The sequence below is a fragment of the Panthera uncia genome, chromosome E3 (assembly GCF_023721935.1).
Source record: "Panthera uncia isolate 11264 chromosome E3, Puncia_PCG_1.0, whole genome shotgun sequence".
Lineage (NCBI taxonomy): Eukaryota > Metazoa > Chordata > Mammalia > Carnivora > Felidae > Panthera > Panthera uncia.
Genome location: NC_064815.1, coordinates 9,067,332 through 9,093,280, shown reverse-complemented (window position 1 = coordinate 9,093,280; position 25,949 = coordinate 9,067,332). Strand labels below are relative to the sequence as shown.

The following is a 25,949-nucleotide window of genomic DNA, read 5'->3' as shown; positions in this document are numbered from 1 at the left end:
ATTTTTTTAACGTTTATTTATTTTTGAGACAGAGAGAGACAGAGCATGAACGGGGGAGGGTCAGAGAGAGGGAGACACAGAATCTGAAACAGGCTCCAGGCTCTGAGCTGTCAGCACAGAGCCCGACGCGGGGCTCGAACTCACGGACCGCGAGATCATGACCTGAGCCGAAGTCGGCCGCCCAACCGACCAAGCCACCCAGGCGCCCCAGTAGATCTCATTTTTAAGAAAGAAACGTCTCTTATGTTAAAAGGGTGTTAGCAATTTATTGCTTGAAAATGGAAAAGTTGCCAGAATTCTGTAGAATTGTAGTTGAAAATTGCGGTAGCTAAGATTACTGAATACATTTGAGTATTAAATTTCAGGGGGACCTGGGTGGCTCATTCAGTTAAACTCCCAACTCTTGATTTTGGCTCAGGCCATGATCTCACGGTTTGTGAGATCAAGCCCTGTGTCAGGGCTCTACAATGACAGCACAAAGCTTGCTTGGGATTCTCTCTCTTCCCTTCTCTGTTTGCCTCCCCCACTGGCACGCCCACGTGCGCTTTCTTTCTCTCCCTCTCTCAAAATAAATAAACATTAAAAAAATAATTTCAAGTAAGGTAATGCTGGGGTGTGGACTCACATTGCAGAGTGATTACTGGGAACTGTGACTCTCCTGGACTCTCAGTGCTGTATATATTTGGGTTGGATCGTTAGCCCAACTTTTGCAAATGGAAGGACCTTAGGGCAAGTCATTAAACTTCTGAGTCACATTCCCTTTCAGTTCTGGGTATTGCCTTGCTGAGGAGATTCTTGTAAGGATTGTGGGAGATGAGATAAGGCATATAAAAGCCCTGATGCAGAGCATGGCATATAGTAGGACTACAAATACCATCTTCTTTCTCATCCTTCCCATATTGAACAAGTTTTAAAATTGGGAATAAAAAGTCAGTAACTCAGCGGTTATATTTGAGACAAAACTCCACTCCACCTTGCCTTTTTTTCTTTGGCAAGTGCTTATGAAGTGTGTGCTTTGTGCCAGGTATTGTGCTCGAAGTTGGGATGTAATGGTGAACAAGACTGTTTTCTCCATTCCTAAAACCAAAGGGATTCTAGAGTCTAGCAGGGAAAACTGACGTCGTGCAAGGAATAGCAGTGGTGTGCTGAACGGAAGTGCACGTACATGGTGCTGAAAGAACATAAAACAAGAGCACCGATTTAATCCTAAGAATCAGTCGGAAAAGGATTTGGGGAAGAAGTAACATTTAATCTGATACCCAAGAGAGGTAGAGATGAGAAGGAAGGTGGTGGACCATTTGGCTGGAAAAAACATGGGAAGGCCAGTGGCAATAATGAAAGATTCTTAGGTGACTCAGTTTGCCTAAGGGAGAATGGGAAGAGAGGAAGCTGAAGGAGACTGAGATTGGAATGAAATGTAAGGCATCAGTGCCTTTCAAGGCAAATTCAGGAGTTGGGATTTTGTCTGGGCAGTGGGAAGCCTTCAGAGGGAAGTTAAGTGTTCAGGTTTATCTTTGTATAAGATGACTTCAGTTGCAGGTTGGAGAATGGACTAGAAGAGGAGAAGACTGGGGGGCAGAGGGACCCATTAGGCTAAAGTCCCTGCTAAAGGTAACCAAGGTAGTGTGATAGGGATAGACAAAAAAGTAGATGTGATAGGAGGGCTGAAAGTGAAGTCCTGTGACGGCTGCCAGGCATCTGCTCAGGTAGCCAGGTTGATTATGTTCCTCAAGAAAGGAAAAACAGGAGAAGGAAGTAGAGTGTTTGGAGGGTGGCAGAAAATGGATTTAACTTGACACAGTTTGAAGTACCCTTGAAATGCCTGACTGTAGGTGAACTGGTAGGCAGGTGGGACTCAGATGTCAGGTCTGGGCTCAAGATGAAGACTCCACAGTCCTCAGCATTTGCATGGTAATTGAAACTACAGAAGCAAATGATACTGTCCAGGGAGAATATGCAGAGTAAGAATAGTAGAAAGCCTAGGATCGACCCCTAGGAACATCAGTTTTAATGGATGGGTAGTAGAGAGGAAGGAGGCTGAAGGTTCATCAGAAAGGTAGGAGTAAACTCGGAGAGAATGGCGTGATAAAAGGGCAGAGGGTACTTCTACATGAAGGAGGATGGTCTAGCTTTACCCTCACTTCCCACCCTTTGTCCTGAGCCCTTTACTAAAAAGATCTAGAAACTGAAAAGCCGATCTCTTAGAGTGAATCATTTTTACTTTTGTCAGCTTCATTGTATACATTTATTCCAATAAACATTTATTGTCTGTTGTATGCCAAGCACCATGCTAGCTGCTAGGGATTTAAAGACGGTGAAAAATGAGTTATCTTGATTTAAGGAGGTGGTAGGGAAGGGAAAATAAATAGTTGGGGAAGAATTTTTGGCCATGTTTCCATGCAGTCTGCGACTAGACCCATCAAGGACTAATGAAACGTTTTCTTCTCTCCAGAACAAACAGTTCCAATTAGAAGCCATCTGATGGAATTAGGTCTAACAGCAGCAAAATTTGCTAGAAAACGAGGGAATGTGTCACTTGCAACAAGACTGCTGGCACAGTGTAGTGAGGTTCAGCTGGGAAAGACTACCACTGCTCAGGATTTAGTCCAGCATTTTAAAAAACTATCAACTCAAGGTCAAGTGGATGAAAAATGGGGGCCTGAACTTGACATTGAAAAAACCAAATTGCTGTATACAGCAGGTTAGTAAAATGAACTGTGGTTAGTATATGACAAAATAAAAATCATGTGTATGAATGGTAATGTGTATGATGTAAGGCAATAAAAAGTTGGGTTTTTTTCAGCTGTGGCACAACATTTGTGTCCTGAATAATAAATTACCTGTAATTGACTTATCTCTATAATTTGGGGCTTTTATTTTTATTTATTTATTTGTTTGTTTGTTTGTTTATTTATTTAATATATGAAATTTATTGTCAAATTGGTTTCCATACAACACCCAGTGCTCATCCCAAAAGGTGCCCTCCTCAATACCCATCCCCCACCCTCCCCTCCCTCCCACCCCTCATCAACCCTCAGTTTGTTCTCAGTTTTTAACAGTCTCTTATGCTTTGGCTCTCTAATTTGGGGCTTTTAAAAGAGGCAATTTTGGTGTATTCAAGTAAGAAATGTTTCTGGAAATCATTGATTACCACTGAATTTACATTGTCACTTTACCCTGAAATACTGTTAATCGTTTGCATATAAAGCTAAGGTCTGATTTTTGGTTTTCTGTAGGCCAGTCAACACACGCAATGGAAATGTTGAGTTCTTGTGCCATATCTTTTTGCAAGTCTGCCAAAGCTGAATATGCGGTTGCCAAGTCCATTCTGACACTAGCCAAATGGATCCAGGCAGAATGGAAAGAAATTTCAGGGCAGCTGAAACAGGTTTATAGAGCTCAGCAACAGCAAAACTTCACAGGTCTTTCTACTTTGTCTAAAAACATACTCGCTTTAATAGAACTGCCATCTGTTAATACGATGGAAGAAGAATATCCTCGGATAGAGAGCGAATCTACAGGTAGGATATCTTTATTTTATTAGCTTTAAAATATTAATTTTAGGGGCGCCTGGGTGGCTCAGTCAGTTAAGCGTCCGACTTTGGCTCAGGTCATGATCTCGTGTTTCATGAGTTCAAGCCCCGCATCGGGCTCTGTGCTGACAGCTCAGAGCCTGGAGCCTGCTTTGGATTCTCCCCTGCTTGTGCTCTCTCTCTGTCCCTCAAAAAATGAATGAGTGTTAAAAAAATTTTTTTTTAATATTAATTTTAGAAGTTATTTCTCCCTGTTTTAAAGTTTACAATGTTATACTGGCTGTAATTTGCCACAGAAATTGTTTCTATGGAAATTTAGCGTATTTTACTGCCTGGAAGTAAGTAAAACACATTTCTTTAGTATCTAATGCTACCGTGCAAGTCACTTAAAACTCTGCCCACCAGGCCTTCCCTAACCACGGTGCTTTTATGCACTTAGATGTTTTTGCTGGCAAGACGGCCCTGCCCCAGAAAGCTAAATGTCACCACACACTAGAAGGAGCAACAAAGACAGATAATAGTAGCCTGTGGTCTCCTTGGGTGATAGAGCACAGAAACTACTGAAAGATGAAAGTTTCACATTTTGACACTAGTGCTAATAATAGGGTACTTGACAAATAGGGTAATTAATTCAGTGTTGGAGAGCCTGTTATGGTAGGTACCGTTGTCCATGTTTTACAGAGTGGGAGATAATTAACCTTTTTGCCAAAGCATGAGAATATACTTTCATTATTGTTGTTATGAAGCATAGGACTTTGATTTCTTACATTGGTTTTATGAAATCATTCTCATCTGTATATTATATAGTCTTGATATAAGGGATATGTCTGGTGACTGTTATAAATCTTACATTGGCATATGACATTCTAGCAGGTGATTTCTTTACTTCTGAACTGTGGATAAAGACATTTACCTCATGAATTTCTGATTGAATGAGATTGTATACTTAGCACCTATGTATTACTTTTCCCAGAATGCTTCAACTTAATCTAATCACAAGGAAGTAACCAGTCATATCCATAATTCAAGACATTGCACAACACATCTGACACCTCTGAACTTTTTTTTTTTTCAATATATGAAGTTTATTGTCAAATTGGTTTCCATACAACACCCAATGCTCATCCCAAAAGGTGCCCTCCTCAATACCCATCACCCACTCTCCCCTCCCTCCCACCCCCCATCAACCCTCAGTTTGTTCTCAGTTTTTAAGAGTCTCTTATGCTTTGGCTGTCTTCCACTCTAACCTCTTTTTTTTTTTTCTTTTCCTTCCCCTCCCTCATGGGTTTCTGTTAACTTTCTCAGGATCCACATAAGAGTGAAACCATATGGTATCTGTCTTTCTCTGTATGGGTTATTTCACTTAGTATAACACTCTCTAGTTCCATCCATGTTGCTACAAAGGGCCATATTTCATTCTTTCTCATTGCCACGTAGTACTCCATTGTGTATATAAACCACAATTTTTTTATCCATTCGTCAGTTGATGGACATTTAGGCTTTTTGCATAATTTACACCTGAACTGTTTTTATGTAAAGTGTCATAAAAGATATTTATGTGGTTTACAGGGTGATAATTTAAGCCGACTTGGGAAGCTGAGTGGTTGATTTCAGTTTATTAGCCTTTTCAAAAAGCGTAGTAGGAAATGTGTTCCTTTGTCAAATTTTGCACTGTAATATTCTGGAACTTACTGATAGCTTACAGATAATAAAACCCCAAAATGTTAATGGGAGTGCCGTTAGAAATTTATGAATGTAGCATTGCTGAGTTCTTTCATTATTTTTATTTTTATTTTTTTGTCCATCATGGCAGTGCATATTGGAGTTGGAGAGCCTGACTTCATTTTGGGACAGTTGTATCACCTGTCTTCAGTACAGGCACCTGAAGTAGCCAAATCCTGGGCAGCATTGGCTAGTTGGGCTTATAGGTGGGGCAGAAAGGTAGTTGACAATGCCAGGTACGTATGTCAAAATGTGTAACTTAGCTAATGCATTGCAAAATAGAGACAAAATGTCTGCTGACAGGTTTTGGTAACTTGACATGGCATGTTTTGATAGCTGCAGCTAGTGACTTGTTTATTTTTATAGTCAGGGAGAAGGTGTTCGTCTGCTGCCTAGAGAAAAATCTGAAGTTCAGAATCTGCTTCCAGACACTATAACTGAGGAAGAAAAAGAGAGGATTTATGGTATTCTCGGACAGGCTGTCTGTCGGCCAGCGGGGATTCAGGCAAGGAAAATATGATGTAGTGTTGGGAGAAATGGTGTCAGGATCACGGTTTTAATTCATTGATTTCGAGGAGGTTGATCATATATATACTTGATTAAATATTGAATAGGGTTTAGGCAGTTTTTGTTACAAATCAGAACTTTGAGTTTTAAAATGAAAGTGAGTTATGATACTTTTCTAAGAAAAATGTAATTTCTTGAGAAATCATTTCTTTAAGGTCCTGTTATTAAAATAGGTGAAGTTTGTTTTATGGGAATGAAATTTCTCTTTTAGGTGTTTTGATCAGAAATTAGGTTCTTAACACTAGCTTGGGACCTTTTTAAACTACACGAGTGCCTGCATACCACCCCAGATAGCTGAGTGGGACATATGCGCACGTATTTAAGCTTACTAGGTGACTGTACTTCACAGCCAGAGTTGAAACCTAGTGAACTAAACGAGCTGTAGGATTTATTCCCTCTCCGCTCAGAGTTCTGTCAATTCTAGAATGTCATAACTACTGAGTAGATACAGACTTTAAAAGTTGGGATTTTATTCGCTGACCTAACCTCGTCTTGCTCTGGACTTCAGCATGTATCGCTGTCTGCCAGAGCTGGTGTTCTGTACATGCCCAGTACTATGAAGAGAGCAGGGTCTGTTGTGAGTGAATTCTGTGAACATTTAGCCTCAACCTTCTGAACAGATTATGTTTAATGTTCTGCCGGCAGAACATCACATTATAATTTGGAAGCGTTTAAGGTGCAAAACACCGGAGTTGTCTTCATTAGCTACGTTAGTAAAACATCATACAGAGGAGTGTATTGATACTGGTTTAGCATGTATAAAATTAAGTGTGAAGTAATTGAATTTTCCATCAACGAGAAAAATGCTTTTGTAGAATAGGAAAATCATATACCTTTTTTCCCCTTTTCAGTTTGTGTTCAATAGCATTTTATGCCCAAATTTTCTTCAGGATGAAGATATAACGCTTCAGATAACAGAAGGTGAAGATAACGAGGAAGACGACATGGTTGATGTTATCTGGCGTCAGTTAATATCCAGCTGCCCGTGGCTTTCAGAACTTGATGAAAGTGCAACAGAAGGAGTTATTAAAGTGTGGAGGAAAGTTGTAGATCGAATCTTCAGCCTGTACAAGCTGTCTTGCAGTGCATATTTTACCTTCCTTAAACTCAACGCTGGGCAGGTAGGTAGCACACTGTTCTGTTCTGAGAAAGTGTAGTTGACATCTCTCACCTAGCAGACGAAAACGGTATTGTTGTTTCTGCCTTTCATCTTTTGCCCTTAGATTCCCTTAGATGAAGACGACCCTAGGCTACATTTAAGTCACAGAGCAGAGCAGAGCACTGATGATGTGATTGTGATGGCCACCCTGCGCCTGCTCAGATTGCTCGTGAAACATGCCGGCGAGCTTAGGCAGTATCTGGAACGTGGCTTGGAAACAACACCTACTGCTCCATGGAGAGGTAAGGGTCTAAATAAAATGTTTCAGGAAAATTATTTCTGGGTAGGAGATAGAAGACAATTTAAAAAATGGTAGTTCCTTTATGTTTATTATTTGAATGTGTTACAGAGTAGCTACACTAGTGATAGAATATGTGACCTGTACGTTACATGTTCTTGTCTCCCACCTTTCAGAGAACTAGAAGGCTGAGAGGCAGGAGCTTTATGCATGCAAGATGAATTTTGGAGATACTGGTGAAAATAACTTTTAAAAAAATTTTATATGCCGGGTGTTAAAAAATGATCTGTGTCTGTCTTTTACAGGCATTCTTAGAAAATACATTTGGCCAGAACATTGTTGAATTCCTCTGTACCCTAACCAAACGTGCAAATCAGGAGCTATTGTTAGGGTTCTTTGTTATTAATACAGAGAGGAATTTGAGGCTCTTAGAACTGATGCTGACATATGTCAGGTTTTACGCGTTTGCATCTACTGTGTTGACAGTTTTTAATAACTTTAAAGTATCTTTCTTTCTTCTTATCCTGAAGGAATTATTCCACAGCTTTTCTCACGCTTAAACCATCCTGAAGTATATGTGCGCCAGAGTATTTGTAACCTCCTCTGCCGAGTGGCTCAAGATTCCCCACATCTCATACTGTACCCTGCAATAGTGGGCACCATATCACTTAGTACTGAATCACAGGCTTCAGGTATGGAATATTAAAACACTGCTACTCTGCTCTAAATATAAAGTCTTTTGCAAGGAATGTCTGTTAGGTAAACTTTTTGAGCTTTATGTTACAGCGTTGGGGAGTTCGTACTTTTTTCGAGAATAAATAATAATAATAATAATTAAGGTTTATTGAGATAGTAACTGCTGAGTCCCACAGTGGGGCATGTTCTTTACATGCGACCTTCAGCCTTAGAGTAACCCATTCAGGCTTGGAGAAATCAGATTCCCTGATGAGTTGAGTAAATGGTGGATAAGGAGGAAACGAAGCTCAGAGGGCTCTGGCTGTGAGAAAGCTTTGTGTGCTGAGGCTCATTTATTTATTTTTTCATTTATCTTCTACTTGCTTATAATATTAATAAATACAAGGCAGAAGATCCATGATTTTTGGTCATTTTAATGCACAGAAGGCAAATTAAAGTGAGTGCCCTTGGAGTCAAATAGATTACCGATGTTTTTCTTAACATACGCGCATAGGAGAAACTTCCAAAGTGTACCTTATTCTTGCATTTTCTCATAGGAAATAAGTTTTCCTCTGCAATTCCAACTTTACTTGGCAATATTCAAGGAGAAGAATTGCTGGTTTCTGAATGTGAGGGAGGAAGTCCTCCTGCCTCTCAGGATAGCAACAAGGATGAACCTAAAAGTGGATTAAATGAAGACCAGGCCATGATGCAGGATTGCTACAGCAAAATTGTCGATAAACTGTCCTCTGCAAACCCAACCATGGTGTTACAGGTACAGAAAAGCACAGTTCATATGTTTTAAAACAGCTTTTATTATATTCTCTCCCTCCCCATAAAACAACCTAGAACCCATCCATAAACACTGTCATGGAAACCGTATTTGAAGAACAAAAAAACCTTTAGAGTTTTTACTCTAAATGAGCTTTTACAAGTCAGTACCGGTTTTACAAATCAGTATTGATAGAATCACTAATCAAGGTTCTCTGCTCGTAGAATGAATCAAAGATGCACACAGTGAACGTGTAATTCCTAGTGTTTGCAGAACTGTGCTGGGTGTGTGGACTTGTAGCTGAGCGTATTTGGATGTACCATGTGTCGCAGGTTCAGATGCTTGTGGCTGAGCTGCGCAGGGTCACTGTTCTCTGGGATGAGCTCTGGTTGGGAGTTCTGTTACAGCAACATATGTATGTCCTGAGACGAATCCAGCAGCTGGAAGATGAGGTGAAGAGAGTCCAGAACAACAACACCTTACGCAAGTACGTTTTCATACGCTTTTACTCTGAAAACAAAGCCGCTCCCTGCCCCCCTCCCCGCTTGTAACGTAAAATACACAAGACATAAAGTTTGTTACTTTAACCAGTTTTAAGTGTAATTCAGTCACAGTAAGCGTGTGTCCGGTGTTGTGCAACTATCACTCCTGTTCATTTCCAGAACTTATTCATCCCAGACATAAGCTCTGTACTCATTAAACACTAACCTTCCATGGCTCCTTAACCCTAGCCCCTCTTTACCACTACTCTACTTTTTGTCTCTGAATTTGACTCCTCCGAGTACCTCATGTAAGTGCAATCAAAGGTATTTGTCCTTTTGTGCCTGGCGTGTTTCACTTCGCATGTTTGGAGGTTCATCCATGTTGTGGCATATGTGAGAATTTCCTTTTATCGCCGAATAATACTCCATTGTATGGATATACCTCATTTAGTTCATGCCATCATCTCTCAGTGGACATTTGGGTTGCTTTTTGGTGAACATCAGTGTGCAAGTATCTGTTGGACTCCGTTTTCAGTTATTTTGTGTATGATCCAATGGATTTGCCTGGGTCATATTGTTACTCTATGTTTGAATTACAGAGGAACCACCAGAGGAACTGGTGCTGTTTTCCTGCATCAGTTTACATTCCTGCCACAAGTGCTCAAGAGTTCCAGTTTCTCCACATACTTGCCAATATTTGTCATTTCTTGTTTTTTTATATAGTAGCCATCCTGATGGGTGTGAAGTGGTATCTGCTTGTGGTTTTGACTCGCATCTCCCTAACGACTAGTGATGTTGAGCCTCTTTTCATGTGCCTTTTGATCATTTGAATAGCTTCTTTGGAGAAATGTCTATTCAAGTCTTTTGCTCAGTTTTGAATTTGGGTTGTTGGGAATTTTTTTTGTTATTTTAGGAGTTCTCTCTGTAATTCTCAATATTAACCCCCTTTCACATGTATGATTTGCAAATATTTTCTCCCCTTTTGTGCGTTCTTTTCAGTCTCTTAATAGTATCTTTTGATGCACGAAATTGCTCCTTCTCCTTAATAGATCTTTTGATATAGTAGCCCGGTTTTTCTGTTTTGCCTTTTGTTGAGAAATTGTTGCCAAATCCAGCGGCCAGAAGCCTTTCCTCTACATTTTTTTTCCTAAGAGTTTTAAAGTCTTAGCTCTTAAGGTCTTTGATCCATTTTGAGTTATTTTTTCGCATGTCGTATAAGGAAGGTAAGGGTCTGGCTTCATTCTTTTGCAAGTGGATGTCCAGTTTTCCCAGTACCAGTTGTTGAAAAAAGCTTCCTCTTTCATGTGCTGGATATTTTACAGTGCTGTGTTAGTAAGTTATTTTGCCAGTATTTTATTTATTTAGCTTACTCTCTGATAGTATTTACTTGCACTTGATGCATTTAAACTGTTCCATGTTTGTAAAACTCTTTATGCCTCCCTGGCCAGAGAAGAGAAAATTGCTATCATGCGGGAAAAGCACACGGCTTTGATGAAGCCCATTGTGTTCGCTTTGGAGCATGTGAGGAGCATCACCGCGGCCCCTGCGGAGACACCTCATGAAAAGTGGTTTCAGGATAACTATGGTGAAGCAATTGAAAATGCTCTTGAAAAACTGAAGACACCCTCCAATCCCGCAAAGCCTGGAAGCAGCTGGATTCCCTTTAAAGAGGTACAGAAAAATCTTAAGAATGCTACTAGAATGGGAAATTCCGTATGAGATACAGAATTTAAATATGGGGACTCTCCTTACTTGCAATGTGAGAGAAGACTTTTGTAGGCCCCTAGAAGGCAACCTATGACCAGTTGCTTATAAGAAATGTGGAGAAAGAAAGGTGTTTTCTTTATTTGGAGAATTTGGCGGTGAGTGGGCCTAGGGCAGCAAACTTTTATCTGTAGAGGGTTCACACTAAGGAAGAATATACTGTAAAAAATTAACCAAGGAAGAGGTCTGGCCTCGAACTAAATATTGATTGCTTGCTTTATTGTCTTCATAAAGATGATAAAATTTAACCTTGTACCTATATAGTTTTCTTTGGGGTGGGTATTGAATATTCCTCTCTTTTTCTGTTATTAAATATTTCTAACAGACAAAATGTTCACATGGAACAACATCAATTTTTATAAGTAACTGTTTTGAAATGGGTTCTGCATAGGCTACTTGGGGATGATTAGCGTTTCTAAATATTTGAGAATCCTGTCTTTTATGTTTTGGTCCCCTTAATTGTGTGTTTTCTTTGACCTGGTACAGCAACAGCACCATTATTTTAGGAGAACATTTATCATGTAGCTTTTTCTTTCTTTCATTCTCTCTTTCTCTATCCCTTACCTTACTCCTAATTTCCTTACTTAACTTTAGCAATGAGAAAACTATTAAAAGATAGTGTAGAAAGAAAGTCCACCTGACTTTAATGAGTAAGTGCAATCTAGAGGAAACTAGAGTACATGCTAAATTCATAGGACGTAAACTAGAAGCACAAGGCTAGAGGGCTAACACGAAGCCTGAAGTTCATTGTGTGTGTGGCCCAGCCAGACTTGTTTGCTTGTGTTCCATTAGCAGTTCCTTGCTTCTGTGTTTCCTTGTCAATAAATTAACCAAGAAAACCAGAGGAAGAGATGGGAAGAATACTTTAAAAAATAGTTTTTATTTACTGATGCATTTCTAAAGGATGTTTTTAACTTAATATAAATGAGGTTATATACAGTATACCAGTATGTATGTATGTATGTATATGTGTGTGTGTGTGTGTGTGTATACATGGTGTATGTGTGTGTGTATTAATGTATGTTTTTATTACTTCCATAATTGATAGATTAGCATTGGGTTTTTTTTTCTTTTTTTTTTAATGGTCCATCCATATTTTGTATGCAGGTGAACATTGATCTAATATGGGAAAATGACACAGTGTATCCATTGTCCTGTCATGGATACTTGGGGTGTTCCCAGTTGTATTTTTCCTTTTATGGAACAAAGCTCGCTAAGGATTGATTACACATTTTTCACATGAAAGCAGAACCCAGAGTTCATTAATTCAGGTGCACATTATTGAGTTAGCTGCAAGCAGGGATACACCTACATATGCTATTCACTCCCTGCGAATTATTAGAGGGGGTTGTGGTGTTATTCTACATACTTTAAGTGGTCAGAGCTCTAACAGTGTATCTATTTGATAGCCAACAGCTGTCAGTTACATCCGCTCTATTGTGAGGACTTAATTGATTTGTTTTGGCACTGATCAAACATAGCTTAACAGTGGGGGGATTAGCTTGTTAGAAGCTCTGAATTTTGCTTCTGAATTAGTGCTTTCTTTCCATCTGCTGGGATTTCATTGCTTGTTTGGACAGAGAAGTTGGTCTGAACAAAGTAAAAATCACCTAGGTCACATCTGCACACCACTATTTCCCTTCTCAGGATGGCCCAAATACATAACGTCAAATAAGGATAGGCACTACAATAAGAAGTATCTGTGTTGGTATGTTAAGTTTACTTTTATGCCAGTTGAATGTGGAAGAAAATAAGTGCTGTAATGATAACATGAACTTGTTTTTCCCCATCTCCTAAATATAGATAATGCTGAGTTTGCAACAGAGAGCACAGAAACGTGCAAGTTACATCTTGCGTCTTGAAGAAATCAGCCCCTGGCTGGCTGCCATGACTAACACTGAAATTGCTCTTCCTGGAGAGGTGTCAGCTAGAGACACTGTCACAATCCACAGTGTGGGCGGAACCATCACCATCTTACCTACCAAAACCAAGCCAAAGAAACTTCTCTTTCTGGGGTCAGATGGGAAAAGCTATCCTTACCTTTTCAAAGGTGGGATTTAAAAGAAGAGCATTAATCTGATTAATCTGATTTTGTGTGTGAAATGTGATAGGAGAGGATTGTTGCAGGTGAATAGCCTGGCCGTGATTTTGAATAGCAGTGGTTGGAGGCTGTGTAGTAAGATTTTTCCATTTCCTACTGTCTCTTTGCTTAAGAACTTATATAAGCAGAAATGAGGTACAGCTAATAATGCTAGTGTCTTAATACCTTGTGACTAAATGGAATGTTCTCTAATGCTGTCATTGTGCTTCTTTGGCTCTCAGTTTTTGACTGCTTCTGTTAACTGAGAAGAAACACAAAAGTGTATGTTTGTAAGCCCCATGCCCCTCCACCCCATTGCACTTTACACCCATGTGGTCACCACTCTAGCTACTTTTACCTTTTGTTTCCATAGGATTGGAAGATTTACATCTGGATGAGAGAATAATGCAATTCCTGTCTATTGTGAATACCATGTTTGCTACAATCAATCGCCAGGAAACGCCCCGTTTCCATGCCCGACACTATTCTGTAACACCGCTAGGAACACGATCAGGACTAATCCAGTGGGTGGATGGAGCCACACCTTTATTTGGTCTTTACAAACGATGGCAACAACGGGAGGCCGCCTTACAAGCACAGAAGGTTGATTAAAACTCAAATATGCATATACTTTTATTTGAATATATATAAAAAAGCATATTAGTCTCTTGTTCTGTGTGAAATGCTTACAGGCTACTGTTCTTGAGTGTTTTGGAAAGTTTATATGTTACAGAATAGACTTAAGGTATCTGGGAAAGTGTTTCTGAGGCACATTTTATAAAAACTTAAGAGGAAGAAATGGTGACATTTGACAGTCTTGTTCTAGACAAATATAGGGGGGAGCAGGTAGGATGGTAGTATGGTCATTAATCACTCAGTAAGTTGATATTTAACATCTTGATGCTTTTTTTGGGGCTTAACTAGGGTCTTTTAAGTTAAACTTATAATAAACAGCTTGGAAACCCAGGTTCTTTTAAATTAAGGATGTAAATAATAAACAACTTTATATTTAGGGTTAATTATGTGATTTTGTGACTGGGAAATTTATGATTTTGATTTAGACTAGGGATTCAATTTAGCATTAATTGTAGCTAAGTACCTGTGTGTTGAGTATATGCCAGGAACAGTACCAAGTGCTACAGACATACAAGGTAAGTTTTCTAGTCTGAACTTCAGGATTCCATATCTAGCCAAAACAATCTAATTAGGTTAGGTATAGGAAGGAACAAGAGTTTGAAAGGAGTCGAATTTAAAAAATAAGCGTAGAAGACTACAGAACAATTATTGGGGGGGTAGATTAGTGATGGGAATTAGGGACTACCTAAATATTTGTCTGAATGTTGTTAAATGACTTGATCAGTGAAGAATGAAATTTGTGCATTCATTAATGATAGATTTGAAGTTTATTTTGAGAGAGGGAGCAAGAACGCACACGTGTGGGGGAGGGGCAGAAACAGGGAGAAAGAGAGAATCCCAAGCAGGCTCCAGACTGTCAGCACAGCGTCTCACCTGGGGCTTGAACTCAAAAACCGTGAGATCATGACCTGAGCCAAAGAAATCAAAAGTAGGATGCTTAACCTACTGAGTCGCTCAGGCATTCCAAATTAACGACTAATTTTAAATAGAATTGTATGTTACAAAGAAGAATGTAAATTGGATGTTGAGTTTGAATTGAACCTCGAGAAAATAGAACAGTAGACCAAGTTTCCAGTAAAGTCATAGTAGTTAATTAAGAGAAAGATGTGTAGATTGTAAGAAAGATGGAACTTCCAGAAGAATTACCTGTTTGGTGTGTATAAATTGGCTAGATAGATGGAGAATGCCACTCAAAAATCAGTTTTTAACATACTACTTTATATTGCAAGTAACCTTTGTTTAAATAAAGTTAATTTTTTTTCTTAAAAAAATTTTTTTTTAAGGCCCAAGATTCCTACCAAACTCCTCAGAATCCGGGAATTGTACCTCGTCCTAGTGAACTTTATTATAGTAAAATTGGCCCTGCTTTAAAAGCAGTTGGACTTAGTTTGGATGTGTCCCGACGAGATTGGCCTCTTCATGTAATGAAGGCGGTATTAGAAGAGTTAATGGAGGCCACCCCCCCAAATCTCCTTGCTAAAGAGCTTTGGTCATCTTGTACCACCCCTGACGAATGGTGGAGAGTCACACAGGTATGTGTTTTGTTTGGGACTGTAATCAATATTGCTGTTTCTTTTGCCGGTTTCCTATCTTGTGTGTGTTGTTCACCGTCCTTCTCTTCCCCCTTGTCTCCCTCCAGACGTGGAAATTCGAGAACTGTATTTGAATCTTAGGTGCACTTATTTTTATGAGGCGTGGCCATAACTGTGTGTGGGCAGAACAGAGGGGATTATGGATGGGACGAAAGAATAAAAACTTGAGAAAAGGAAAAACTAGGGAGACTGAAAATAGTTTGATTTTTAAATCCAGCATTCTGATACTGAGCACGACCAACAGGGACCACAGTGTTGTGTGCTGCTGCTCAGCGCAGAGCCTCCGTGACCGCTCATGGCAGCCCCGAGGAGTGCCAGCTAGTTAGAAATGAGGGAGCGGGGTTATGGTGTTGGGAATTTTGAAGCGTCCAGTCTGTGTTGGAAGGAGATTTGCTGATGGTGTTACAGCCTGCTCTCCCCACCCTTTACCCTCTTGTTTAGTCTTACGCCAGATCTACTGCAGTCATGTCTATGGTCGGATACATAATTGGCCTTGGAGACAGACATCTGGATAACGTTCTCATAGATATGACGACTGGAGAGGTGGTTCACATAGACTACAACGTTTGCTTCGAAAAAGGTAAAATCAAATTGGACTTTTTACATTTACGTGTGGGTCAGATGTTTTTGGTGAAAGGACAAAAACAGAACCATTTGTCTTTTCAAGGTAAAAGCCTTAGAGTTCCTGAGAAGGTCCCTTTCCGAATGACACAGAACATTGAAACGGCACTGGGTGTAACTGGAGTAGAAGGTGTTTTTAGGCTTTCATGCGAGCAGGTACACTGTTTCTCTCCACCTTTTCACGTACCTGTTAAATTAACAGATCTTGTGGAATGAAAGACTGCATTTCAGTGAGGAACCTGGGGGAAAGCCTGATTGAAACTTCTCTAAAAACAGGTTCTACACATTATGCGGCGTGGCAGAGAGACTCTGCTGACTTTGCTGGAGGCCTTTGTGTATGACCCTCTGGTGGACTGGACGGCTGGGGGCGAGGCCGGGTTTGCTGGCGCTGTGTACGGTGGAGGCGGCCAGCAGGCCGAGAGCAAGCAGAGCAAGAGAGAGATGGAGCGAGAGATCACCCGCAGCCTCTTTTCTTCCAGAGTAGCTGAAATTAAGGTGAGGGCAGTGACAGTCACCGCCTTTTATTAGTGTTAACATGTCCATCAAAAAGTGGGTGAAACTCTGTTGATTTAGTTATTTTCATAGGAATAGTATTTTTTTTTAATGTTTATTTTTTCAGCAGGGGGGCAGAGAGCGAGGGAGGCACAGAATCTGAAGCAGGCCCTAGACTCCGAGCTGTTGGCACAGAGCCCGACTTGGGGCTCGAACCCACGAGCCGCGGGATCCTCACCTGAGCTGAAGTCAGACGTGTAGCCAACTGAGCCACCCACGTGCCTCTAAAGCTATCTTTAAAAAAAAAAATTTTTTTTGGATGACTGTCATGTACAACATTGAAAGGGCAGCGGAATAGGGCGATTTGATGTCTTATTAGTAGGAAATGCTGCCAACACATTTGTGTTGTGCACAAAGGCACACGACCACACTCCCGTTTGTTGGAGATGGGTTCATGAATTGAAAAAACTTAGACCTTTTTTAATACACTGCAGTGTGTTTACCAGTGACTATTTTAGGTGTTCTTTAATTAGATAGCCTCCCGTCAGTCTTAATCTTAGTATTGTGGTAGCCAGTGATGCCAACACTGTTTTGTGTGCCTTGGTGGTAACTACATGGTATTGTGGGATTTGAGTCCCCATTTACTACAGCTGTGTGAACTTGAACGCCCTGCTTATCTTTATTTGTAAAATGCAGGTGATACCATCACCCTGTCAGGGTCAGGGTGTTCATCTAACACGTTCCTTCTGGCACGTGTCATGCTGTCTCACAGTTGACCCTGTAAGAATCTTTCTAATCATAATTATCTTTCTACAGGTGAACTGGTTTAAGAACAGGGATGAGATGCTGGTTGTGCTTCCCAAGCTGGACAGCAGCTTAGATGAATACCTAAGTTTGCAGGAGCAACTGACAGATGTGGAAAAACTACAGGGCAAACTGCTAGAAGAAATAGAGTTTCTAGAAGGAGCGGAAGGAGTGGACCATCCTTCTCACACTCTGCAACACAGGTTTAAAAGTGTTGAACTCTTGTTTCTTTAAAAAAAAAAAAAAAAAAAAAAGTTTTTTAATGTTTATGAATTTTAGAGGGAGGGAAGGAGAGAGAGGGAGAAACAGAGCATGAGAGAGGGAGGGACAAAGAGAGAGGGAGACAAAGAATATGAAGTGGGCTCCAGGCTCCAAGCTGTCAGCACAGAACCCGTGAACTGTGAGATCATGACCTGAGAGCCCAAGTCAGATGTTTAACTGACAGCCACCGAGGAGCCCCAAGCTCTTGTTTCTTAATATTTGCCATGAAGGAGAATTTTCACATTTGTGTAAACATTGTCAACCTGATTTAGAATTATTACAGCAGTTTACATAAATGATAAAAATACTCCCAAGGACTGCAGTTTCAAAATGTTAATGCACAAAAATTCATTTAAATTTTCTGCTTTTTTATATTCACATGTTTGAGCATGTAACTATGGGAGATGGGTGGGTATAGTGGTTAGAATATGAACTTGGATTCAGGCAAATCTGGGGTTTCTCTCTACAGTCTGTGTCTGAGTCCTTATTCATTAGTACAGTGGCAGGTATGTTATCCGCTTTGCTGAGTTAAGCATTAAACTAGAATGATCTAAGTGAATGAACCTCGTACAGAGTAGGGTAGGTGCTCAGTAAGTGGTACATATGCAGATGCAACACATTGCACGAGTCTGTGAGATTCAAAAGATCTGTCAACCTTCTTGTCTTTTATGCTGAAGAGAACTCAAAACCTGGAAGGTATGGTAGAATTTTATTTAGAATGTTGTGAGTATAGTTGAGAGAGTTACGGGAAAAATCAGAGAAGTAAGGTATTATGTTTGAGCACTGCCCTCAAGATTGAAAAGGGAGCTTACTAGGCAGTCCCAAGTTTGAGCAAAATCAAGGTTATGAAAGTACGTAGAAGAAAGAACCAATTAAAAAACGTTTTCCCTTCCTATTAGGTATTCTGAACACACTCAACTACAGACTCAGCAAAGGGCTGTTCAGGAAGCAATCCAGGTGAAGCTCAATGAATTTGAACAGTGGATAACACATTATCAGGCTGCGTTCAGTAATTTAGAAGCAACACAGCTTGCAAGTTTGCTTCAGGAGATCAGCACACAAATGGACCTTGGTATGGGTTTTGATTTATTTTAGATACACACGTGAGCCTGTGAATCTGGGGTTGTTTTGTTATGTGTGGGGTTCTGCTTTGTGCTCCTTGCAGTGACTGCTGGGTGGGAATAGTTGCACTGGTATTAATAGTCCTCTTTCACCAAAAGGTCCTCCGAGCTATGTGCCAGCGACAGCCTTTCTACAGAATGCCGGCCAGGCCCACTTGATCAGCCAGTGCGAGCAGCTGGAGGGGGAGGTGGGTGCCCTTCTCCAGCAGCGGCGCTCCGTGCTCCGGGGCTGCCTGGAGCAGCTGCATCACTATGCGACCGTGGCTCTGCAGTACCCCAAGGCCATATTTCAGAAACATCGGATTGAACAGTGGAAGACCTGGATGGAAGAGCTCATCTGTAACATCACAGTAGAGCGCTGTCAAGAGCTCTACAGGAAGTGAGTTGGGCATGCTTCATTTGCTTAACTTCTCGTGCGATTGGAAGCAAAGCTGTGTTCAAATGATTATCATTATGTGTGCATGATATTTCATTTTTTCTGCGAGAATGGGTTAATGGATGGGGTTTTAAACGGAGTCACTTTTTTCTTGGTTTGAGGAAAATCTAAGCTCATGCTTTCCCTCCTAAGACAGTGTGGTTTTCCTCATTAAATAAAGTGGATCCCAGTGTCGGAGTCTCTTTAGCCACTGACGGGTCAAGAGAGCTAAACTCAAACATCGATCTGTCCCTTATTAACGAGTCATCTTGGAAAGTTACTTCAGTTCCTAAGACTTGGCTGTAAAAATGGAAATCACGATTTCTCCTGTTGAAGGTTTGAGGATCATATGCGATACCCCATGTCGCCCTGGGTCCAGTGTGGTTGTGTTGTAAACAAGCGCCTCTCTCTGGTTTTATAGATACGAAATGCAGTATGCCCCCCAGCCCCCGCCAACAGTGTGTCAGTTCATCACTGCCACCGAAATGACTCTGCAGCGGTATGCAGCCGACATCAACAGCAGGCTTATTAGGCAAGTGGAACGCTTGAAACAGGAAGCTGTCACTGTGCCTGTCTGTGAAGATCAGTTGAAAGAAATTGAACGTTGTATTAAAGTTTTTCTTCACGAGAATGGAGAAGAAGGATCTTTGAGTCTAGCGAGTGTTATTATTTCGGCCCTTTGTACCCTCACAAGGTGAGTCAGCCAGCCTCCTGTGGAGACCGTTTCGTTGTCTTGAAAACATTGATGTTTATTTGCGATTTCACTGGTCTTTTGTTTAATCCCCAACTTAAGGTATTCTGTACTGTCCTGGGTCTTGCTTGACATCACAACTGCTTTACTTCCTTTCCAGTGTTGAGGCATTCGCTTTTGTGAGTGAGGGTAGCTGGGTCGGTTTCACTGTACAAATATTTGAGTTTAGGCGGAACCTGATGATGGAAGGTGCAGCTTCAAGCGCGGGAGAGCAGCTGGTGGATCTGACCTCTCGGGACGGAGCCTGGTTCCTGGAGGAGCTCTGTAGCATGAGCGGGAACGTCACGTGCCTGGTGCAGTTACTGAAGCAGTGCCACCTGGTGCCGCAGGACTTAGACATCCCGAACCCCCTGGAAGCTTCTGAGGCAGTTCACCTGGCCAATGGAGTATACACCTCCCTTCAGGTGAGCACTTTTAAGTTAGCTTAAAGTTGATGACTTTGTTTTAGATCAGTTGAACACCGTACTTCTTACATCTTTGGTTCAGAAAGGCAATTTGACTTCTCCCCTTTTAATCCTGCTTCATTGGTCACTTAAAGATCACTGAGAGGTTTGTGGCCATATGTTGGTTATAGTTGCATAAGTTCTTAATATATGGCATTAAGCCTGTAAATGTATAACTTATCTAAACTCAGAAAACATTAAAATATATTTCTCACATATTTATAGGAATTAAATTCAAATTTCCGGCAAATCATATTTCCAGAAGCACTGAGATGTTTGATGAAAGGAGAGTACACATTAGAAAGTATGCTTCATGAGCTGGACAGTCTTATTGAGCAGACCACTGATGGCGTTCCCCTGCAGACTCTAGTTGAATCTCTTCAGGCCTACTTAAGAAATGCAGCTATGGGACTCGAGGAAGAAACACATGCTCATTACATCGATGTAGCCAGGCAAGTGAATGCTAGCTGTGCAGTTTTCTTGGGAAAGAGATGGGGAAGCCAGATAAAGGGGTTCTGAGCTCTTATTCTACTCTGAGTTCAGTTTTAATTTTACAGCAGATACAATTACTTGCAAATGTGTACTTATCTTTAAAAAACTTTTATTTGGGAATAACTACAGGTTCTCAGGAAGTCGTAAAAACCGTGTGCAGGGACATCTCGCTCACGCTTCATCCATCCTGCGGCGTTAGCATCTTGCCTACTGATGGGCTGTGGCAGCACCGCGAAAGGGATGTTGCCGCGGTCAGCAGGGCTTCCTGAGGTTTCACCAGTTACTCACGCGCTTGTTTGTGTGTGTGTAGCTCTGTGCCGTTCTAACACATACACGACGCGTGCGTGGGTGGTGTTTCACCATGTGAATACACACGGAGTGGAGTGTAGTATTTTTTAAGCCAGCCCTCAGAACTCCATGAAATCACATGGGCCAGTTTAGTTAGCTAATGGAGTATATGGCTCACTTCAGGTGAAGGCTTTTAAATTTGCTTAAATTTTATTAAGTTTGTTTTAGATACTGAACGCTGTGTTTTTCATCTCATAAATCCAGAAAAACAGTTTGACCTTGGAACCTGTAAAGGTTGGGTGGTTCCTTCAGCCATGCACTATCCCCATGGTTTAAGCCCCTCTATCTCTGGTGACTCAAGACCTCTTTCTTTGGCATTCTCGTGTCCAGTTGACCCCAGAAAGTATAATTGAGAGAGTTGAAATGGATTGACCTGCCGTGCTTCCTCCATGAGAAAATTCAAAGATTAAAGAAAGTAGAATAGTAGAATGAACCTTTGTTTTACCCTTTTGGGTATTATCTGCATCTGTTTAAGTGGTTTAAATTATTTGTTTAAATTGTACCGCCCTGGGACGCCTGGGTGGCTCAGTCGGCTAAGGGTCCAACTTCGGCTCAGGTCATGATCTCGCAGTTCGTGGGTTTGAGCTCCGGATGATGATCTGTGCTGCTGGCTTGGAGCCCAGAGCCTGCTTTGGATTCTGTGTGTCCCTCTTTCTCTGCCCCTCCCCTGCTCTCTCTCTCTTTCTCAGAACTAAATAAACATTAAAAAAAAATTTTTTTTTTAAATTGTTCTACCCCAATTAGTTTGAAGCAGGTATCTTTTCATTCTTAAATACTGTAGGAAGTATATGTATCTAAAATATAAACTTATTTTTCTTAAAAAAAAAATTTTTTTTAATGTTTATTTTTGAGAGAGAGGGAGACCCAGAATCTGAAGCAGGCTCCAGGCTCTGAGCTGTCAGCACAGAACCCAATGCAAGGCTTGAACTCACAAACTGTGAGATCATGAACTGAGCTGAAGTTGGACGCTGAACCAACCGACCCACTCAGGAGACCCTCAACTTATTTTTCTTAATCATGGTGCTGCTACTTGACCTAAAATGTTAACATTAATTTTTAGTGTTTTCTGCAGTCACAGTTTTCCTATTTTATGTTTACTTGTAGTTACTTCACCATACAATAAAAAAAAAAGAGTGTAATTATTATAAATGTCAGCTAGACAATGGTTTAGATTATTTGCCTAACATCTTTATCATTTAATTTTTAGCATTATTTCAAATGTGAAATGTAGATCAGTACACCTTTCTTTCTCACTGTATTTCAGCCCTCATTTATCTCCCTTTAATAGCTAATTCAGATTTCCCTTACCTCAAATGGATGATTGTCCACTGTTTTGTATGAGTTGGGTGACTATCTTCATGCTTGGTTCTGTTACAGGTTATATTTGTACCTTGTTTTGGAGAAACTTTCATCATCTTAAGGAAAATTTTATAGCATGTTGTAGCTCTTTTTTCCATTAGAAATTGCTCTGGTTAGAGAAAGACAGATACCATATGTTTTCACTCTTTTGTGGATCCTGAGAAACTTAACAGAAACCCATGGGGGAGGGAAAGGGAAAAAAAAAAAGAGGTTAGAGTGGGAGAGAGCCAAAGCATAAGAGACTCTTAAAAACTGAGAACAAACTGAGGGTTGATGGGGGGTAGGAGGGTGGGGAGGATAGGTGATGGGTATTGAAGAGGGCATCTTTTGGGATGAGCACTGGGTGTTGTATGGAAACCAGTTTGACAATAAATTTCGTATATTAAAAAAAAAAGAAGAAGAAATTGCTCTGGTTAGCCTAGTTTTTAAATTCTCTTAATAGTTTCGTAGCAGTTTCTGTGTGATAAAGTTGACAATCTAGTTAACGTTAGTGACATAAACTGATACTAGTTGTAGGTACTAGGAGTGCTGTTTTTGATTTTTTTTATATAAAAATTTCGGAATAGTGTCTTGATTCATAAACCACTTTGTAAGTCTTAACAATGATGAGCAGGGTGAATTTCTGAAAACCTATGCTCAGACTATGCATTATTCAAAACCAAGCTTGCCCAAGATGGCAGGCATCTGAGTTTACTGCGTGTAGTTGGCTCGGTCATGTGACAGTAGTGTGAACATCCTGGACAATTTTTGCTAAGTCCTCCAACTTCAGAATTTTGTGATTCTTGACAGTTATTGGGAGGTTATATTATTTTACATTCTTTGTATAAAATGAGACTGTAATATCTTATATAGTTCTTTTAAAAATTGTTATAATTCAAGTTTGCATTAAATTTAATCACATGATCGATTACTAATACTGAATTGGAATCATTAACTTCACATTATGGTGGACACTACATGCCGTTTTACCCTAACACTCTTCACGCAACAAGATTTGTTTTCTAGATTACATGTTAGCCGGCTCTGACACTTGTTACTCTTACTTACTACTCTTCAGGGAGGATTTTAATTCCCTTTTCTTTTTCTCTAGAATACTTCATGCTCAATATGGTGAATTAATCCAACCAAGAAATGGTTCAGTTGATGAAACACCAAAAATGTCAGCTGGCCAGATGCTGTTGGTAGCATTTGATGGCATGTTTGCCCAAGTGGAAACTGCTTTTGGTTTACTAATTGAAAAGGTAAATATTGATTTTGTGAATAAATAATGCAAGTGTAGTAAAGTAGTTGTTCACAGTACAAAGAGTGGAGAAATGAACTTTTCTTCTTTTTTACATAGTTAAACAAGATGGAAATTCCCATAGCTTGGCGAAAGATTGACATTATAAGGGAAGCTAGGAGCACCCAAGTCAATTTTTTTGATGATGATAATCACCGGCAGGTGCTAGAAGAAATTTTCTTTCTAAAAAGACTACAGACAATTAAGGAGTTCTTCAGGCTCTGTGGTACCTTTTCTAAAACTTTGTCAGGTAATACTTCACATTTAAACGTGTTGAATTTAGTTGTGTAGAATTTAGTTGTGTAGGATGGGGTAGGCTTAATTTAGTTGTATGTTCATTAAGTCTTTTTTTTTTTTTTTTTTTTTTATGTTTATTTAGTTCTTAGGGAGACAGAGTGTGAGCTGGGGGAGGGGCAGAGAGAGAGGGAGACACAGAATCTGAAACAGGCTCAGCTCAGAGTCTGACGGGGGCTCGAACTCACGAGCTGTGAGATCACAACCTGAGCTGAAGTCAGACGCCCGATCGACTGAGCCACCCAGGCTCCCCAAGTCTTGTTTTTAAATAAGCAGTACTGTCACCTTATTTTGCTTTGCATGAAATACTTTAAGAAGATTTTCTTTTTTTAGGATCAAGTTCACTTGAAGATCAGAATACTGTAAATGGGCCTGTACAGATGGTCAATGTGAAAACCCTTTTTAGAAACTCTTGTTTCAGTGAAGACCAGATGGCCAAACCTATAAAGGCATTCACGGCTGACTTCGTGAGGCAGCTCTTGATTGGACTTCCCAACCAAGCCCTAGGACTCACCCTCTGCAGTTTTATCAGTGCTCTAGGTGTAGACATTATTGCTCAAGTAGAGGCGAAGGATTTTGGTGCTGAAAGCAAAGTTTCTGTTGATGATCTTTGTAAGAAAGCAGTGGAGCACAACATCCAGATCGGGAAGTTCTCTCAGTTGGTCATGAACAGGGCAACTGTGTTAGCGAGTTCCTACGACACTGCCTGGAAGAAGCATGATTTGGTGCGCAGGCTGGAAACCAGTATTTCTTCTTGTAAGACAAGCCTGCAGCGTGTTCAGCTGCATATTGCCATGTTTCAAGTGAGTATTTTTCGAGTGTGTTTTTCCCCAATGTAGGAATTTGAAAATCCGGGGAGATTAATATAAAACAATATAAGGGGAAAAAAATATAAACATCCTGAATTGTGCCAGCTTGCAGCAATCCCAGCTTTTTGGAATTTTGGTGTTTCTTTCCTGTTATTCCTTGTCTGTGTTCCATGTAGTGGAGAGTGTTTTGTGGTTACACTTTGTGACCTTTGAATTCATTTCCATCAGCGTTGTATGTTTGGTATTGTCTGTGTCATTAAGTATTGCTTGTAAATATAATTTCTAATGGTTGAATTTATTCGTTATGTGAATGTGCCTCCTATATGATTTAACGTGTAATTAAGATGATTTCTAAGGTGACTTCTGTTTCCCTGATACTCTCTTGATGTGTTACCAACTTTGTGCATGAATCTGTCATCATTTGGAAATTGTTTTTTTGAGAAGCCGGTTTTTGTCCTTGATTAGTTAGGGGGGGCAGTATGATAGCACAGGCTTTGGGGATGAGATGGATTTGGATTCAGGTATATGAATCTGAGTTTAACTTCCCTAAGGTGGGGACAGTACCTCTCACAAAGGTTCAGGACCATGAGTGTTAAAAATGTTCTAGGGGCACCTGGGTGGCTCAGTTGATCAGGCATCTGACTCTTGGTGTCCGCTCAGGTCACGATCTCGTGTTTTGTGAGTTTAAGCCCCACATTGGGCTCTGCACTGGGGTGGGCTTGGGGAGGTGCGTGGAGCCTGCTTGTGATTCTCGCTCTCAAAAATAAATAAACTTTAAAAAATCCGCCGTTCCCCCCTCTCCCCCAAATGATGTTCTATATGGAATGTTGGGTGGCTCAGTCATTTGAGTCTGACTCTTCCTTTCGGTTCAGGTCATGATGTCACAGATCGTGAGATGGAGCCCTGAATAGGCTGTCAGTGCAGAACCTGCTTGGATTTTCTCTCCACCCCGCTCTCAAAATAGATAAATAAACTTAAAAAAAAAAAAATGATGTTTGGGACAGTTGGGTGGCTAAAGCATCCGATTTGGTTCGGGTCCTGATCTCGTGATTCGTGGGGTTGAGCCCTGTGTTGGGCTCTGTGCTGACAGCTCAGAGCCTGGAGCCTGCCGCAAATTCTGTGTCTCCCTGCCCCTCTCTCTGCCCCTCCACCATTCATGCTGTTTTTTCTTTTCTTTTCTTTTCTTTTTTCTTTTCTTTTCTTTTCTTTTCTTTTCTTTTCTTTTCTTTTCTTTTCTTTT

The 25,949-nt window shown here is 40.5% G+C and overlaps 1 protein-coding gene across 7 annotated transcripts in view; it reads left to right on the top strand.

The window, feature by feature from the left end:
• Positions 1–25,949, top strand: part of SMG1 (SMG1 nonsense mediated mRNA decay associated PI3K related kinase) — a 101,963-nt gene that overhangs the window by 60,814 nt on the left and 15,200 nt on the right. For 6 of the 7 annotated variants that reach the window (XM_049638324.1, XM_049638322.1, XM_049638321.1 and 3 more), the window contains 25 exons: positions 2,453–2,701; positions 3,237–3,521; positions 5,347–5,491; positions 5,622–5,760; positions 6,713–6,943; positions 7,046–7,223; positions 7,750–7,911; positions 8,452–8,669; positions 8,999–9,153; positions 10,597–10,819; positions 12,716–12,962; positions 13,366–13,595; positions 14,912–15,160; positions 15,662–15,800; positions 15,888–15,997; positions 16,118–16,336; positions 17,150–17,340; positions 18,298–18,470; positions 18,619–18,898; positions 19,356–19,628; positions 19,855–20,089; positions 20,354–20,580; positions 23,418–23,568; positions 23,667–23,856; positions 24,234–24,703. In XM_049638324.1, coding sequence (XP_049494281.1) covers positions 2,453–2,701; positions 3,237–3,521; positions 5,347–5,491; positions 5,622–5,760; positions 6,713–6,943; positions 7,046–7,223; positions 7,750–7,911; positions 8,452–8,669; positions 8,999–9,153; positions 10,597–10,819; positions 12,716–12,962; positions 13,366–13,595; positions 14,912–15,160; positions 15,662–15,800; positions 15,888–15,997; positions 16,118–16,336; positions 17,150–17,340; positions 18,298–18,470; positions 18,619–18,898; positions 19,356–19,628; positions 19,855–20,089; positions 20,354–20,580; positions 23,418–23,568; positions 23,667–23,856; positions 24,234–24,703 — 5,369 coding nt within the window. Of the gene's footprint in view, positions 1–2,452; positions 2,702–3,236; positions 3,522–5,346; positions 5,492–5,621; positions 5,761–6,712; positions 6,944–7,045; positions 7,224–7,749; positions 7,912–8,451; positions 8,670–8,998; positions 9,154–10,596; positions 10,820–12,715; positions 12,963–13,365; positions 13,596–14,911; positions 15,161–15,661; positions 15,801–15,887; positions 15,998–16,117; positions 16,337–17,149; positions 17,341–18,297; positions 18,471–18,618; positions 18,899–19,355; positions 19,629–19,854; positions 20,090–20,353; positions 20,581–23,417; positions 23,569–23,666; positions 23,857–24,233; positions 24,704–25,949 lie in introns of those variants that run through there. The other variant, XM_049638328.1, reaches the window with a different exon arrangement.